This window comes from Nyctereutes procyonoides, unplaced genomic scaffold (assembly GCF_905146905.1).
Source record: "Nyctereutes procyonoides isolate TBG_1078 unplaced genomic scaffold, NYPRO_anot_genome, whole genome shotgun sequence".
In the NCBI taxonomy this organism is placed as follows: domain Eukaryota; kingdom Metazoa; phylum Chordata; class Mammalia; order Carnivora; family Canidae; genus Nyctereutes; species Nyctereutes procyonoides.
The window spans coordinates 44103468-44122383 of NW_026575142.1; the positions used below are offsets into that span (position 1 = coordinate 44103468).

General features: G+C 37.4%; 1 protein-coding gene and 1 pseudogene across 1 annotated transcript; one reads left to right on the plus strand and one right to left on the minus strand.

The window, feature by feature from the left end:
- The first annotated feature begins 23 nt into the window (after positions 1–23).
- Positions 24–18538, plus strand: NDUFB5 (NADH:ubiquinone oxidoreductase subunit B5). The gene is made up of 6 exons (XM_055308510.1): positions 24–176; positions 10451–10539; positions 11633–11699; positions 13235–13296; positions 14326–14432; positions 18305–18538. Exons 1-6 carry the CDS (start codon positions 53–55, stop codon positions 18423–18425), a joined length of 570 nt encoding a protein of 189 aa, XP_055164485.1. The 5' UTR covers positions 24–52; the 3' UTR covers positions 18426–18538.
- Positions 6851–8649, minus strand: LOC129498768 (SIN3-HDAC complex-associated factor-like; annotated as a pseudogene).
- Positions 18539–18916: the final 378 nt, after the last annotated feature.

Sequence of the window (18916 nt, forward strand, 5' to 3'; positions counted from 1 at the left end):
GCCCTTTCGGCTCCCGTTGGGCGCTCCAGCGTTTCAATTGCCCAGAGTAGCCATGGCGGCCATGAGTATACTGCAGCGGGCTTCGGTCACTGCAGTGGCCGCTCTGTCGGGCCGCCGGCTCGGTCCTCGTCTTGGATGCGGGGGTTTCCTCACCCGTGGCTTTCCGAAGACTGTCGGTGGGTGCTAAGCTTTGGGAGAAAGCGCGCTTAGGGGACGTGGGGCGAGAGGTGGGGAACTCTTCCCGGGTGACCTTGGTGAGGTCTGGGAGAAATATACGGGCTTGGAGCCGGAGAGACTGGACGTGGTCTTTGGGAGGATACGAGAGTTTTCCTAAAGTAATCAGGTCATTCGCGTTTAAATTGTTGCTTAGTATTTGTGAAACACTTTGCCTTGCAACCATTCCAATGGGTGCTAATTTGCGGATGAAGTTGAGGTTCAAAAGGCATGAAGCTGAGACCCACGTCTCTCCGGCACCAGATTCTCTGTCCGTTCCACCTGCACGAGGTACTGGGCCCCCGAGGTTGGAAGTCGGCTGCCCAGGAGCCCGCTGATGCTGAGTGATGGGAGGCGGGTGGAGAGGCTCAGGGCCAACTTTAGTAGGCACGGTGCCCACACGGTACATTCAGGGTCCATGAAAATGGTTTAATTTGGATTTCTTTTAAAACCAGAAGAAAAAAAGCCTATAATGTTAGTGAATATGGATTGTATTCGTTTTATATCAACACAGTCAGAAAATAATTTTTAAGATCTTCTTAAAGAGGAAGAGGCACATGAAGGAAAAGTGGCTGGGTCCAGGAAAGTCATAATGCAGTTATGGGAGGGCTAGTTGACTCCTAGGAGAATGAATGATCATAATAGCAAAGCCTCAGGTGCCTCGTATTCAACCTAATTCTTTCAAAGACTTTGCAAAGTAAGTACCGTGGTGTTATTCCCATTTTGCTAAGGAAGGAACTGTGACTTGATTGTTACAAAAATACTGCAGAATTGCAACAAATTTATAATAACAGTAGCTAACATTTATTGAACACTTATGTGCCAATGTACCATCCTAAGATTTTTTTTAAAGGTGTTAATTCATTTAATGCTCTTGATAAATATTCTATAAGCTATCTACCCTATGCAATACAAGTAGATAGAGAGGAAGTGAAGTGCACTCTAAAGCCAAAAAGGTTTCTACCCTCAAAATAACTTTCTCTGTTTACCCCTTTTTTCTTCTTCCAATTTAACTTGAAGTATGTCACTTCACACGATGAGGCATTATACAGAGACTTGTTGCAAAAATGATGGAAAGAACAAATGATGTTCAGCATGTTCAAATGATGTGATGTTCAGCAAATTCCCAGCGGGAATTTGAACCCGTTTAAAAAAAAAAAAACTACATATGTTAACACTCTTTGACAAATTCTCTTTGTAAGCCATTTCTGATTACAGATATCCTCTTCAGGGACCCTTGGGTGGCTCAGCGGTTGAGCATCTGCATTTGGCTCCAGTCATGGTCCCGGGGTCCTGGGATCAAGTCCTACATCAGGGTCCCTGCATGGAGCCTGCTTCTCCCTCTCCCTGTGTCTCTGCCTCTCTCTGTGCCTTTCATGAATAAACAAATAAAATGAAAAACTCAAATATCCTCTTCAAATACTCGCTATGGATAGTATTTAATCATGCCTTGCTGGAGATAATCTCAGGTAAAATCTCACTCCCAGATCCTCTTTATACTTTACTTCCCAGGAAAGGATCTAATAGTTTATACCTTATAGTTACTTTCAAAGGTATTTTGCAGGTGGCCTCATCTGTCACTGTGGAATTAAAGGTTTTAATTTGTTATAGTATTGCTTATGTCTGCCTCTATGTGACTGTAAGACCCAGCAGTATAGAGAACTTTGCTTTGTTTTATTTTCTCTGGACCTAGACTGCCTACGTTCAATTTCTGGCTTCAGACTTTAGTAGCTGTGTGACCTTGGGTCATCCTATCTCAGGAGCTAAGTGGAAGGTATTTAATCGCTTGGAACCTACGTTTCTTCATCTTTAAAAAAAGAGAAAGTTTCTTACAAGTGTGCTTATATTCTGTTGACAGAAATAAATATAATGTCTTTCCTATTGACAAGAATTTATAACCCTGAAATATTTCTGGATAAGTTTGCATCTTTCTAGATAGTTGTTTTGAAAGGTACTTATCTTTTACCATAAGAACTGCTTTTAAAAAAAGGGAAATTTTAATGTATCTCACAAGGGTTGTGAAGATGAGTATCTCAAAGAGTTGTGAAGGATGAGTGGGAAAATTGACAGCACCTAGACTTAAAAGCATTAGCCTTGGGCAGCCCGGGTGGCTCAGTGGTTTAGCACCGCCTTCAGCCCAGGATGTGATCCTGGAGACCCAGGATCAAGTCCCACGTTGGGCTCCCTGCATGGAGCCTGCTTCTCCCTCTGCCGTCTCTCTCTCTCTCTCTCTCTGTCTCTCATGAATAAATAAATAATAAAATCTTTAGGAAAAAAAAAAGCATTAGCCTTAACCCTGTGGCCACCCCTTTCTTAAACATCTGGTACTGTTACATTATCTTCATTCACCATCATTGAAAACCTTTCTCAGGAAATAAGTAGATACAAGTATTCTATTTAATCAAATTATTTATTGTCATATATCAAAGGATTCCTGAAACGAGCTTAAGTTCTTCCTCAGCTACAGGAGCTTTCATTTGAAGACTGATGTGTGCATATTATGGTTTAAAAAACTGAGAAGAGTATTTAAATGATAAAGCAGTATGGAGTTAATTCAGACATAAAAGGTGGGACATTTTAACTGGATTCTGGATGGTTTTAACAGGTGCAATTAGCTGGAAAGTAGATGTATTTTCTCATAGAACTGAATATGGGGCTCTTGGGATAGGTACATGTTAAGAGAAAAAGCATAAGAAAGAGAAGTTGGGACCAAATTGGGGGAGTGACGGGTCTGAATACAGAACCAAAGTATCTTAAGTCTTTTGTAGGCTGCAGAGAGTGAGTGTTTTAGCAGGAGAGCAACACCAGTAGTGTGTTTTGGGAAAATACTTCTGAATATTGGTTGGCTTATAAGGGGGTGTGGATTACTTAAGCCAGTGAGTGAGGTGAAGAGGGCACAGAAAGAAATGCAAAGATTGAATCATAGAATCAAGAGGCTTTGTCAACTGATGAGCAAGGGGTAGGTGCAAGGAAGATGAGTGAGATTTTTATCCTGGGTAATTGAGTTGGTGGAGTCATTAACTGGGAATGAGGGAAAGAAAATGGCCAATTTCACATTGTTGTTGTGAAGACACAAAATCTACATTATCTTATTTCATCCTCACAAATATCACAACTGTCAAGAACATAACTTGCCGGAGGTTATTTGCATTTTAAAAAATTGATTATTGAAGTTTTAGTTTCGTATAGCTAAATGAATACCTAGTTGAGAAACTCCAGGCTTTAGAGAAGATGCATATTTAGTGGAAGGAGAATCTGAGTTCCAGAAATCCTGGCTGTAAGCAGTGTTAACCCTAATATTTTTAGATTGTAAGCAGATGGCCTTACCACATCAACAACAAATCGTGAAGATTTGGAATATTTGAAAAGAGTTTAGTGCTATGAAGTATACTTTAGAACAGCTAATAGAAATAATAGTTATTTACCACATTTAATGACATGAATAATTGTTGTTTAACAGTAGAGTAATTATGTGTAAAAGTAAGCAGTTCACTTTACTAACTGCATTAATATTGCTAGAATGCAGCCACACCAAGCTTTCTTCCATTGTTTTGTTTGTTACATTTTCCATATCTATTAATAGTGTTATTGATTGTCACTAAAGCCACACAGAGTTTACTCTCTCTCTCTCTGTTTGGGATGTGTGTTTATGTGTGTATGTCTTTCAGTCTGTTTGCCCGATAGAAAGGAAAAATTGGGAGTACACTGTCTCTTCTGAGTAGATTTAATTTCAGAGAGCAAGGAAGGATCCTAACATATAATTTACGTAAGAAATGTAAATTCAACAATATTTATGGAGCACCTACCATGTGGCAGACATGAAAGAGTACTGGAGATACAGTACTGATTAATACAGTCCTTGACCTGATGGACCTCAACAAAAAAATCAGGCTTAGTGTGTATTGTTCTAAAGGAACTAACAAAATGATGTTAAGGAGGGTGAGGGGGAGGCAGCATTTGATAGGGTAGTCAGAGAAAACCTCTTCGTAGAGATTATATTTGTTCTTGGCCCTGAAGGATGAGATGGGGAGGTAACTATTCAAAAAGCCTGGGGAAAGTTTTCGGTCCAAGAGGAAAGTAAGTGCAAAAACATGAAGCCTGGAAAGAGTTCTTGGAGTTGGAAGGAAATCATTGAGATTGATAAAGTCCAAAGTTATGCCTTCTTGTTCTAAGGCAGACCATATGTTCAGATTCTTTGAGGAAAAGGAAATTAGAAATCCTCCAGGCCAACCCCCAAAGTATCCTTGTTTCATCCCATTGTTGATAGTTATGATATAACTCCATAAAGGGGAACTGGTGATGCAGTCCAATTTTTGTTTTTGTTTCTTGTTTGTTTGTCTGCTGTTTTATTTTTTAGTAGGACTAAATTTATTCAGTATCCTAAGTAAAAGTTTCAATTGTAAGTATCCAACAATATAAAAAGTATAAGACAGATTTGTAGATTTTTCTTTCTTTTTTTTTTTTTTAAGATTTTATTTATTTATTCATAAGAGATACGGGCAGAAGGAGAAGCAGGCTCCGCGCTGATCAGGGAGCCCGAAGCAGGACTCGATCCCAGGACCCCAGGATCACAACCCAAGCCAAATGCAGATGTTCAACCACTGAGCCACCCAAGCATCTGATTTGTAGGTTTCGAATACATTAACACAAAGTGCATGACTACATACAGTACCTCCTACAGGCAAAGAGGTGGAAGGGGAAGAAGACAACTGTGGTTGAGGTCTAGTAATACATACATACATACAGAAGTAGTGATGATCCATATTATGATATATTCCACCACCCATACTGTGGCCAAAAGGTACAAAAAAAAAAAAATTTCAAAATAACAGGAGGAAAATGATAATGGCTGGGACTCCTGTGATAAACCTTAAAGTCTGTGGGAGAGCCAACCCAACTCACTGTTGTGATCTGTGCATATGGTGGCTTATAGTTTTTGCCATAAGGAAGAAATATAAAATTTTAAGTTTAGATTAAGATAAAATTATAGGATACTCATAAAAAGTGGCTCATTCCTTAGTGTTATTTATGCAATCCAATTTTAAAGATCCGGTTTTAAAAATAAACACTGAGTCACGTTTTTATAAAGTAGGCAGAAGACCCTCCCTTATTATGAAAAGTCTGACCTGATAAGTTTTTCCTGAATGTTCAGAAAAGAGGCAATGAGAGTACTTTGGTTTGGGTTCAGGTAAAAGGCTTTCAAGTGAAGATTTTAGAACTGAAGAGTGTCTAATATCTTACGGTTCGCAAAGCCTGACTAGAAGAAGCCAAAGTTAAACCAACCTGTTCAGGATTAGCACATACCTCTTTTCTTTTAGTAGAGTTTCACTTTAATAGAGTGAAAAAACCCCCAACTCCTAATAGGTTAAATCAAGTCAAACAATCACTCTACACAGATAAAACCTTCATAGAGGTCAACTGAAGTAATACAGAGCTAAAACTGAATAGTGAGGGATCCCTGGGTGGCGCAGCGGTTTGGCGCCTGCCTTTGGCACAGGGCGCGATCCTGGAGACCCGGGATCGAATCCCACATCGGGCTCCCGGTGCATGGAGCCTGCTTCTCCCTCTGCCTATGTCTCTGCCTCTCTCTCTCTCTCTCTCTCTCTGTGAGTATCATAAATAAATTTAAAAAATTAAAAATTTAAAAAAATAAATAAATAAAAATAAAACTGAATTGTGCAGATTTTCAATGAAGTCACCAGTCATGTAACACAAACAAAAGTCAATTGTTTACACACTAGACAAGCCCTCTAACTAATGTGCCCCAAGAAGCATTAACCTTTGTTTTCTTTTGCATGTGCCGTCTTGAAGACTTACACATTTTTTTCAGACACTTTACACTTTTTTATAGAATGTGATCTCTACATGTGCTAATGCTTTGGTGCTTTTCATTTAGGATTCCTCATCCTAAATCTTGACATTTCCCCAGTGGAGCTTTGATTCGGCTTTAGAAGTTTCATTATAGACTAGTCTTTTATCAAATATCAATATGGAGGGAGGTGACAAAGGATGCAACATATACAGCCAGGTTACCTCTCCATATATTTAGAAATTACTCCTAAAAGGTATTTGCACCAGAACTTAGTCTGCCCTGCTTCATATTCAGTAGTATAGGTTTGAATCATCAGAACCTTGGCAAGACCTTGTTTTTTTCAGAATTATTAACAACTACATCTAGGGGCAAGTCCATACTGAGTTATGACAAATTTATTATCATGAAGGAAAACAAGTATAGCCAGCCATCTTAAATGCCCTAACCACTGCTTCCCGATATAGAAAGACTAAAACTACATGCGTTTATCATACAACAAATCCCATCTCTATCCCCTGAAATTCCCTTAGTTTCATTCATTAGAAGGGGATTTTTTTTAAAAAAAGAAGACTTAAAGAGCACTTTACAGCAGCATTCAGCTTTCCTGTGAAATACTCAGCATCTTAAATATTATGTACACTTCTTTTTTTTTCTTCTAGTAAGTTAGATATAGGCTTCAGAGTTTATGGAACCAGAGGAGAAATAACCCATTCAAAACTATTCTAGAAATGGTCTTTTGCAGAATAGCAGGTATCCAAGTTAAAAATAGGGAGGTTTTGTTGCTTTTTCTTTCCAAAATTCAAATCATTTTTGTGCCCTTTCTACCTAAACCTCAGTCTCCACTCCTGCCTGAGTGGAGATGGGCAGAGGCACTGGCCCCTGCTCCTTTGACTTCTCACCAGCTGCTTGCTTATTGCTGCAGCCAGGCTTGAATAGATGTGTGTCAATGAGGACTTCCCCCAAACGGCCTTTAGAGATAATCCCATAACATATTTTCTGCCTGTTCCAGTATGTGAGATATAAAAAGAGAAAAATTGGCATTGTGTTGAAGCCAGTGGCCATCTCTGTATCCAAACCATCATCTGACTGGTTACTCTAAACAAGGAGATCGAGCTAGGGAGGCCTTGAGGTGGTACTGTGAGCATCAGAATTTTGACATTTAAATTCCTTCTGTAGTTTACTGATACCCTGTTTCTGGATAGAGTTTACACTTTCTTTGATTTCAGTGTAGTCTTCAGACTGGGTCCTGCCCTTGCATCTACCTTGTGGTTTCCAGTTTTTGGTTTTTTGTTTTATTTTGTTTGTTTGTTTGTTTCTGATCCTGCTGGCAATTTCCTCCATCTTTTCACAAGCAGGACACAGGCATTACAGATGTCTGCTGAACGGGTCTCATGCAACCCAAAACAGCTCTGGACGTCCTTTTCATAGCATTTACTGTCAGTGAATCGAGAACTGGAGGATTACCTCTGCAAATACAGCAGCCCTCTATACTTCATCTTTGGCTTATGAAAATCAAACACTGGGCAGCCTGGGTGGCTCAGCGGTTTGGCGTTGCCTTCAGTCCAGGGCCTGATCCTGGAGACCCGGGATTGGGTTCCATGTCGGGCTCCCTGCATGGAGCCTGCTTCTTCCTCTGCCTGTGTCTCTGCCTTTCTCTCTCTTTCTCTCTCTCTCTCCCTCTCTCTCTCTCATGAATACATAAATAAAATCTTTAAAAAAAAATCAAACACCTTTTCTTCTGGGCAATAGTCTTCCAAAGGCAACCATTCCATGTGCAATAATGTTCCCAGGTGCAGAGTGCACACTAAGCCAGCGCCCCCCTCCAGTCACTCCCTCCTCAATTGCCTTGTCTCTTCAATCTTATTTTGAACCAGTAAAATTGTTCGGAACTTCTTTGTATTAAGTTGAAAATTATCCTTTCACTCATTGATCCTGGTTCTTACTTTCAGGTCAACACAGAATAGTGTAAGCCCTTTGTCATAGGATAGCCCTTCAGCTATTTAAAGCACTTACATGGTTTCTACCCAGACTTCTTTTTTGTAGGCCAGTTTTAGTTCTTTAAGCTTCACTGAATCATTTTCCAGGTTGTTTGCCATCCTGGTTGCTTAAGATGGTATGTGCTCCAGATTGTTCCTCTAAAACAATGTACTCTGGGATGGACACATTTCTGCAGGTATGGTTAGGAAATGGTGGTGGGTGCTCCTCCTGTTTTGACCCTATACTTCTAGTACATAAAATTAAGCTTGAATTATCTTTGGCCTTCTTGGTAATCACATCACACCAATGACTCTTCTTAAATCTGTGAGCAACTTTTGGGGGATGCAGTCAAGACCTTCCACTTACTATATTTAATCTTTTTGTCAATGTGTATGAAGACTTTGAGGATCCTACTTCATCATCAGTGTAGTAACCACTCTTGAATAGTAGCTTTGTGTCATCAGGAATGCCATTTTCACCTTGTCCGGACTGTCTATAGAAATCTTGACCTCTCAGGGCTATGGAAAGAGCCTTTGGCAGGTTATTGAATTAAGTAATCAGCACTTTTTGAGTGTAATCAATCAATTACCTATTACAAATTCACCTAACTTGCTACTTCTCTTCAACTTATAATGCACTTTCCTCATACTCCCCCACACCCACCATCCTGTTTAAATAGGAATTTCTGGGCCTGATACTTTTCTGAGATTGCACCCTGTTTCTTCTCTTTGTTGTCCTTATAGATATGTAATTATGTTTATTTGTTTCTCACAGCAGGATATATATCTCTTTTATAGACTGTAGGCCTAGCATAGGACCTGCACATAGTAGGCATTTATTCAGTTAGTGAGTGGTTTGTGTTGTTATCCAGCCCTTTTTACCCACCTAGTTCACAAAGAATTCTATCTTTCAAATTATTTTCTGAAATACATAATTACTTTGTCACATTTTCTTGTTATTTTAGAAGCCTTAATAGTATGAGTTGTACCTAGTGAATTCATGCCAGCTTCTAATTCTCTTATGAATTAACCTCCTAAATTCATTGCAAGCTGCTGTAGGTGATGCCAAAATTAAGAATACAGTTCCTGCCTTCAAGACATTTATATTTCAGTAAGAGCAGGGAAAGCAAGTATGAATATCACTAGAATATACAGTTCAAAGGAGAGATCTTATATGGTTGGGAAGAGGGTTGGTTTCTTAAAGGATAAAATGTCATCTGGGCCTAAAGAATAGATTTCAGGATAGGGGAGGGCATTCCAGACATTTAAGCTTGAACAAAGGATACAAATTTTTTTTTTTTTAATTTATTCATGAGAGACACAGGTGGAGGCAGAAGCAGGCTCCTTGCAGGAAACCTGATACGGGGGTTGATCTGGGAACTCCAGGATCATGCCCTGAGCTAAAGGCAGGCACTCAACCACTGAGCCACCCAGGTGTCTAAAGGATACAAATCTTTATGACTTGTATCATGACTGAAATTCCTTTAATGGGAAATTAGTTTTTTATCCTGTAGTGACTCTCATGTGAAATTTCCTTGAATACAATAGAAACAGTAACCTTGGTTTCCCAGTTACAGTGAGATCCTTCCCTGCTTCTAGCAGAAAGAGTTCACAGTGCTTGCAGTGGTCTTTCCAGATGTCCAGGAAAGGGAGATTGTGTAAAAATAAGATCAGGAGTGAAATTTTGCCTCAGTTTATCTCCAGTAAGGGTTGATTACATACCATCTGATGGAGAATTTGAAGAGGAGAATATTCACAATCAGAAATGGCTTAAAGAGTGATTTTTATCAAGATATGTTAGAGTGTTTAATAGAGATGTGTTTAGTAAATACCTTTCCATCTATTTTGCTGCGAGCCCTAATATATACTGCTTCATCATATGAAATGATACAACTTAAATTTAGTTATTTACTAGCATTAGCAAATACTTATTGTAGAGGTAAACAGAGTTAAGTAACCCACCAAGAGTATCTGACCTCCCTGCCTGCTCTGGAAACAAATTCAAATTATTTAGGTATTTCTGGAACGTTGAATAAAAGTGAAGAGAACTATGGTTTACAACAGTATATCAGACTCTGTTTAAAGATACTTTATCTGGGGACCCCTGGGTGGCGCAGCGGTTTAGCGCCTGCCTTTGGCCCAGGGCGCGATCCTGGAGACCCGGGATCGAATCCCACGTCGGGCTCTCGGTGCATGGAGCCTGCTTCTCCCTCTGCCTATGTCTCTGCCTCTCTCTCTCTCTCACTGTGTGCCTATCATAAATAAATAAACTTAAAAAAAATATTTAAAGATACTTTATCTGCTCTGCCTTTACTACTCCAAGTATGTATTTTTATCTTAATTCATATTAAACATCTATGCATATACATTTTCTGATAACCTGATTTTATCTCCGAATATAATAGTACATGTGAGCCTTGTATATAACAGGGTAATTTAATATTTCCAGCTCCTGTGCGATACAGCGGAGACCATGGGAAAAGACTGTTTATCATCAAACCTTCTGAATTCTATGACAGGCGTTTTTTGAGTTTAATGGTGAGTTAAAACTTTTGCTAAACTAAACTCTGTACATACACATGGAATTTTTTTTTGCCTATTTAGAAAACATCTTTCATTTTATAAAAGATGTGATTCTATAAATTCATATTTCTTAATAGATATGGAGATTTTGTCGTAATGTCTGATTTGTTACTGAGTTTATTTTTAAGTAAGTGAACCTTCTTCAATAAAAGGATTCATGTGTATTGGAGGTAAAATTTGAGCCATTCCTTTATTCTTAAGATTATGGGGTTTTGAAATATAACCTGTGTTTCCTGCATGCGAGCACACAAACATACACACACACACACACACACACACATACTCACACATCCCAAAATCTAGAAATTATAAAACTTTTAAAATGGATTCATTTGGGGATAATTATCATATGACTAAAATATTTTTTAAGTTACCAAAGAACTCATTGAAAGACTTCTTTAAATAAGTAACTCCATTATTTTGGGTTATGATTTTTTATTTCTGTATTGTTCAGGAACAGTGATTTCAAAGGATCAAGTAGGGTCCTGGCCATATATTTGTATCTCAAGGCTCTATAAGGCAAAGTAGAAGTTGGGAAGATGGAAAATTGTCTAGACAATTTAGACTCTCTGCCACTGTTCCTAGAGCTGTGACCATTTGAGCACTGGCTGCCCTCTAGACCTCTTGCCTGCCCTTTGTACTTAATGTCCGTCTTCATCCTCTTGGTTGAGCTCCCACTTTTCCTGTCATGACGAACTCAAACTCTATAGTTGTTGAGATCCCCCAAATGTTTTTACCGTTTTCATCTTAATACAAAAATTTTGCAACTTTTATTACATTGTGTTAACCAGAAAATGAAAAATCACTTAATTATATATTGTATTATGCTTGCAGAATTAATCCTTTTTTTCTTCCATTTTTGGTACCAAATATAGGCGTCTAAAAGAGTAAAAGAAAATCTCAGAAATAAATAATTTGGTATCTATCACATCTTCAATTTGGCAAGTTTATTTCACAGGCAATGTAAAGAAATAAAAAATTGAAGATAATTTGAGAGTAGGGAAAGAGAGGAAATGGTTGTATGAAAACTATTTTTTAATCTCAACAGAAATTCTACATTTTGTTGACTGGGATTCCAGTAGCAATTGGCATAACTTTGGTGAATGTATTTATTGGTAAGTACCGCTCTGACCAGATTGGTAAAATTTTAACACCTATGTACACTAATAACAGAAAGAAATTATGGATGTTAGAAAGAAAAGTTATTTCAATAATAAGCATAGGGTTGGGATTTTATTTTATAGTAACCAGATCTCAACTGCAATAGTGTGTAATTTTTTTTAAACTTTTTTTTTCCTCCAAAAACCTTTAAGGTCATTAACTCTGTGGAGGCCACAAATGGCTTCAGAGAGCCTTGTTTTCCTCTTCTTTGTAATTTTCCAAACCAGCTTTGACAAGTCCGAATAAGGAAAATAGAAAAAGATAGAGGTAGAAGAGAGGCTGAGGGATGGAAGAATTTTTTTTTATCCATCTTGGGACATAGAAAATTATAATCTTCTAAAAAAGAATGAAACTGTGAAAGATAGCTAATGTTAGATTTTCATGGGAAATTCTGCCCAAAGTACTTCTAACATCTTGAATCCTAAAATGTTTTGTCTAGTAGTGATAGGGAAAACCAGAAGGAATAATGTGTCTTTTTTTTAAATTTTGTTACACTATATTAAATTGTGAAGCTCTTACATAATTGCCCATTGGCAATGCCTTACACATAGGAGACATCTAAAAATATACCTAATGAATGAAATCATTTTCAACCATAATAAAGTGATTAAAATACAATCTTTAAACAATGTGGGGCTGTCAACCCCCTGATCAGTCAGAAATCACATAATTTTTTATTCCCCCAATACTTTATTAATAGCCTATAGTTGACCAGAAGCCTTATCAATAACATGAAGAGTTGAATAACACATACTTTGAATATTTTTTGTATTGTATACTGTATTCTTTTTTTTTTTTTTTTAAGATTTTATTTATTTATTCATGAGAGACACAGAGAGAGAGGCAGAGACACAGGCAGAGGGAGAAGCAGACTCCATTGCAGGGAGCCTGACGTAGGACTTGATACCAGGTCTCCAGGATCAGGCCCTGGGCTGAAGGCGGCGCTAAACCGCTGAGCCACCCGGGCTGCCCTGTATACTGTATTCTTATAATAAAGTGTCTGACTGTTGGTTTTGGCTCAGGTCATGATCTTGTGGTTTTGAGATCCAGCGCTGCATCAGACTTGGCACTCAGCAGGGAGTCTGCTACTCTCCTTCTCCCTCTTCCTCTGCCCCTCCCCACCCACGCATATGCTCGCTTGCTCTCTCTTTCTCTCTCTCTCTTTCTCTCTCAAATACATAAATAAAAATTTAAAAGTAAGCTAGAGAAAAAATGCTATTAAGAAAGTCATAGGGATGCCTGGGTGGCTCAGCAGTTGAGCGTCTGCCTCGGCACAGGTCATGATCCCAGGATCCCAGGATTGAGTCCCACGTCGGGCTCCCTACAGGGAGCCTGCTTTTGCCTCTCTCTGTGTGTCTCTCATGAATAAATAAATAAAATCTTTAAAAAAATGACAACAAACCATAAGAAGCTTCTGACTTAAATAGTGAAGAATTAAGATTATAAACTCCTGATACTAAAATTGGACATCACTGTTTTCTCTTACTAGGTGAAGCTGAGTTAGCAGAAATTCCAGAAGGTTACATCCCAGAACACTGGGAGTATTTTAAGGTTGGTATATGTTATTAAAAGTTACTTTCTGTTAGTTGTTTTATCAGTGCACTGATTAATGTCTTAATTTAGCAATGATGGTATTGTTTTATAATAAGTTTTTGCTATCAACTAGATGATACATTTTGTGCTTACTTTTTACAAGCAGCTTTTGATAATTTTGTTTCATTACTTTAAGCTTTATGATTTTTTAAAGAATGACTCTGCAGTGTGTTTCCCTCCTAGCAGAGTAACAGTCAGAATTTATCCTAAGTTCAATGCCATAGGAAAGATTTTACTTGTGCTAATGGTAGCTGTTCTTTATTGAGCAGCTACTGTGTAGCAGGTACTATGGTAGTGTTTTGCAAATATTCTCTTATTCTATATGAAATGTGCTATTATTATTCCCAATTCAGAGATGAAGAGACTGAAACTTAAAAGAGGGTAAGTGACCTGTCCAAGAAGTATGGCCAGTATTGGAACTTAGGGAGGCCTGAGCCCACAACCTATACTATCAGTCATTTTATCACACTGTCACTACTGCTAAAACCCAAAATTAATTCTATTACTTGTCTTTATAAGTGTTATAGTGAGATGGCCTTGATTAAATACTATCATGTTTTTTTATCTGACTGAACTATATTTCAGAAAATAAATGTATCATTATTGCACCTTAAGGCAAGCCATACAGGTAGTTTATGCTGAGAAAAGAAACTTCAGTTTTTAATTCCCAAACTCTGGGTTTGGCTCCTAAATCTACCACTTAAGATACTCACTGCAGTATACTGGCAAACAGCATAGGTTTTAGAGTCAGACCTCATTTGAGTCCGGATGCTGGCACTTAGTAACTGTATAACTTTGTACAATTTGTTCATCTATAAAATGGGAACAAAAATAGTATCCATCTAATGGATTGAAAGTATTTAAAACACATATAAAGTAGTTGGCATTTACTAAGCATTATTGGTTTACCTGAAATGGCCGTTTTAAAGAATAGTAAACTGGAAGAGCAAAGTACTATTCAGAAAATAAACAAATTTTCTCTTTTAGCATCCTATATCAAGATGGATTGCCCGAACTTTCTTTGATAGCCCTGAAAAGAATTATGAAAAAACAATGGCTATCCTTCAAATTGAAGCTGAAAAGGCTGATTTACGGTAAGGGGGGGGGGGGGGATGTGCAGGGGGTAAGGAAGAAAATCCTTTCTTACCATTGCAAGACACAAGAAAAAATTTAATAAACTATATCAGCACAATTAGATGCTCCATGGAAAGGGATGAAAATAGGGAGGTAATTAGCCTATTTGCAGTAGAGTTTATGAGTCAAAGACCGAGAGACTTACTAATTGATAGTATCTATCAGAGTAAAAGAATTCTTTTTAAAATATCACACTCTTAAATGCAAGGCAACCGTCTCCTCCCTCTATCCCCAATCCCCAATTTCCTTTTGTCTTCTACCTAACCTCATTTTTTTTTCTACCTAACCTCATTCTTAAAGGTGACTACTATTTAGTTATTTCTTAAATCTTTCTAAAAAAAAGTTATGTATTAAAAATATATATTAACACAAATAGAATCCTCTTATAAACACTGTTTCACTTAAATACAGCTTAATGGTTTTTCTATAATGTCATATCCCATTTGTTTTAATGGCTGCATCATATATTTCACTGGGTAGATGTGCCTTAATTTTTTTAACCAGTACACATTGTGTTGTGAATATCCTCATATATAGATTTCTGCATATTTATTTAGTGTATCTGAAATATAAATTCCTAGCAGTGGCACTGATATACCAAATGTCATATGCTTTAAATTTTATTTTATTTTATTTATCCTTTTTTTTTTTAAGATTTTATTTATTTATTCATGAGAGACACACAGAGAGAGAGAGAGAGAGAGAGAGGCAGAGATACAGGCAGAGGGAGAAGCAGGCTCCATGTGGGGAGCCTGATGTGGGACTTGATCCCGGGTCTCCAGGATCAGGCCCTGGACTGAAGGTGGCACTAAACTGCTGAGCCACCTGGGCTGCCCATGTTTTAAATTTTAGATAGTTGTTGCCAAACTCTTCCAAAAAGTTGTACCAGTTGTTTTTTTCTGCCACCAATACACGATAATTTGTTTTCCATACCTTTCCCTCTAAATGAAATTTATCAAACCTAAGCATTTTGCTGATAAGATAGTTGAATTTGTAAGTTTGAGTATTTTTTCATCTATCTATTGTTTGTATTTGTTTTCCTGTAAATTGCCCATTTTTCTACTTACACATTTAACTAAAATATCTCTTTGTTTTCTTTTTTCTTTCTTTTTTTTTTTTTTTAAGATTTTATTTATTTATGAGAGACAGAGAGAGGGGTAGAGACATAGGCAGAGGGAGGAAGCAGACTCCCTGCAGGGATCCATGGACTCCAGGATCACACCTTGAGCAGAAGGCAGATGCTCAAGGAAGGCAGATGCTCAACTGCTGAGCCACCCAGGCATCCCTCTCTTTTTGGTTTTGTTGCAGTTGTTTTCCCAACTTGCATTTGTCTTCTGATAGTGTAAAATTTTTTGCAGACAAAGTGTTTTTATGTTTCAGATAACGAAAATATAGTAGTAGCTAGTATGTTTCTCAACACTTACTATGTATTAGTATTTTAATTATTTTGTATATATTTACTCATTTAATTATTGTCAGGTTTCTCAGTCTTTTTCTTTTTTTAATTATTTTTTTAAGATTTTATTTATTCATGAGAAGCATAGAATGAGAGGCAGAGACATAGGGAGAGGGAGGAGCAGGCTCCGTGCAGGGAGCCTGATGCTGGACTTGATCCTGGGCCAAAGGCAGACCTTAGGCAAAAGGCAGACACTCAACCACTGAGCCACCCATGTCCCCATCAGTCTTTTTCTTTAGCTTTTGGGATTTTGTGTCATGGAATGGTCTCTGATAGTAATGAAATAAGCAAATATGGAAGTCCAAATTTTTTTTTAAGATTTTATTTATTTATTCATGAGAGAGGCAGAGACACAGGCAGAGGGAGAAGTAGACTGTATGCAAGGAGCCTGATGTGGGACTCGATCCTGGGTCTCTGGGATCATGACCTGAGCCAAAGGCAAACGTTTAACCACTGAGCCACCCAGGCATCCTCAAATTCTTTTTTTTTTTAATGTTCATGTTTCCTTTGGTACTTTTAAATGTCATCCTGTCTGAGATTTATGTTAGTGTTTGTAGTGAGGTTTACATACAGTCACATGTACCCATTAAATTTGATGGGTTTTTAACAAAGGTAAATAGCTGTGTAACCATTACACTCAAGGTCATTTTGATCACCTGATAAGCTTCTTTGCTGTCCTTTACAGTCATTTCCCATCCCCTACTCTTAGCCCTAGTCTACCATTTTTTTTTTTTTATTTACTTATGATAGTCACAGAGAGAGAGAGAGAGGCAGAGACACAGGCAGAGGGAGAAGCAGGCTCCATGCACCGGGAGCCCGACGTGGGATTCGATCCCGGGTCTCCAGGATCGCGCCCCGGACCAAAGACAGGCGCCAAACCGCTGCGCCACCCAGGGATCCCCCCTAGTCTACCATTGATCTGCTTTCTCTTTATTCTCTTTTAACTTTGTAGTTTATAAAAATTGGTACAATATTTTAAAAGTATTTAAATGATTAAAAGAATATACAATTGGCCTGTTTTCTAGATTTGTAATTATATATATATATAATTACCATATGGAATTGTTATTAAGTATTTAAGAGCTTAGAATAGCAATATGGCTCCTACTTAGTAACACTGGACTTTTTTGAACTTCAGACATATACCACATCTCTATTTACTATATACAGATTTTCATCATTCTTTTCAACAGGTGCCTAGTAGTCTATTATAAGGGTGAAACATAATTTATTTAACCAGTGCTTTTGATGAATATCTTAATATTTGTATTTTGGATAATTATATTATAAAGAGTAGAAAAAAGATAATATGAAGATACATAGTCTAAAAAAAAAAGAAAGATAACTCTTTTAGAGTATACAAAGGTTTGTAATCTTTCATAGATAGGGGGTAGGGTTAGTGAGCTGGTTAAAGTTAATAAAGTGAATTATTTAACTGATAAATTTCCAGTCATATGAAAAATTTAATATGTAGTCTATAAAAATGGAGATGAGAAAAGACTATTTCATTTTTAATTTGTTTTTGTATCTTTCAAGTTTTTACTTAAATTCTAGTTAGTTAACATATAGTGTAATACTGATTTCAGGAGTAGAATTTAGTGATTCATTATTTATATATAACACCTAGTGTTCAACACAAGTGCACTTCTTAATCCCCATCACCCATTTAGCCCACGTCCCACCCGCCTCCCCTCCTATAACTCTCAGTTTGTTCTCTACAGTTAAGAGTTTTTTATGGTTTACTTCAGAGAGGGATTTTTTCAGGAATACGTGGTCTCGAGGTTTTCTAAGAGGCAAGGAGACGGGAAATGCATTACCACTATCCAAGTGAAAGTGATCAGTCCAGATAAAGAGCAGGGACAGGAGGAGAGAAGAGATTGATTATCAATGCAAGTGGTATTTGTTGGCTAACTACCTATGCAAGATAATGAAAGTAAAAAATGAGTCCCAAATTTTCCTTATAGGTACATTTCAGATATATGCATATGAATCTATGGAGGTACATTATTACTTTACATAAATTACTTAGAGAATACTTTACACAAAAGTATTACCTAAAGTATTTTAGGGTACCTGGGTGGCTCAGTGGTTGAGCATCTGCCTTTGGCTAGGGTTGTGATCTTGGGGTCCTAGGATCGAGTGCCGCATCAGACTCCCTGAGTGGAACCTGCTTCTCCCTCTGCCTATATCTCTGCCTCTCTCTCTCTCTGTGTCTTTAATGAATAAATAAATAAAATCTTTAAAAAAAATTTAAGTATTTTAGATAATACTTTACACAAAAGCAAAAGATCTAGTGGTTATTCTTTATGAAGATAATTTGTTAACTTTGCAATTGGAAATGCTGAACTCACAATATTGCTATTCTGTTTGTTATAGGTTAAAGGAGCTGGAAGTGCGAAGGTTGATGCGTGCAAGAGGTGATGGTCCCTGGTATCAGTATCCAACTGTTGATAAGGCACTGATTGATTATTCTCCAAAAGCAACTCCTGATAACTAATCTTTTATTTCTCTAATACAAACTGTATTCTCTTTAGGGGAAAAATCAATAAATATATTCTGTGTTTTTGCTCACATGATGAATAAAAGATCTTCCATTGTTCTATTTCTCCACATTGGTTCAGATTAAGACTTCTGTGTGGGATTTCAATTTTTTTTTTTTTTTGCTTTATTGAGGCATAATTGACAGAATTGTAAGATTTGAAGTGTACATTGTGATGATTTGATAAATATTGTGAAAGGCAGAATAAGACTTTTGATTTGTCTTTTAAGAAGGTTTGTTATATAATAAAACCTTGGGCAAATAGGAATTTATGAACTCCTAAGGGTGTGACTTTGAAAGTTTTGTCTGATAATTGAAAGTTAGAGAAGTCTAATTATGTTAAATATCAAGAAATGTAGTAGTTTACATACATGCCTAGATTATTCAGAGGTGATTCAGAATTTTAAATTACATAATTGAACTAACTACATAAACATTAACATCTTAAT

Excerpts from the sequence above, each read along its gene's own strand:
- NDUFB5 (XM_055308510.1), top strand. The coding sequence starts at position 53 with ATGGCGGCCATGAGTATACTGCAGCGGGCTTCGGTCACTGCAGTGGCC. Across the intron at positions 11,700-13,234 it reads TTTGGTGAATGTATTTATTG|GTGAAGCTGAGTTAGCAGAA; the intron begins GTAAGTACCGCT and ends TTCTCTTACTAG. Across the intron at positions 13,297-14,325 it reads AACACTGGGAGTATTTTAAG|CATCCTATATCAAGATGGAT; the intron begins GTTGGTATATGT and ends TTTCTCTTTTAG.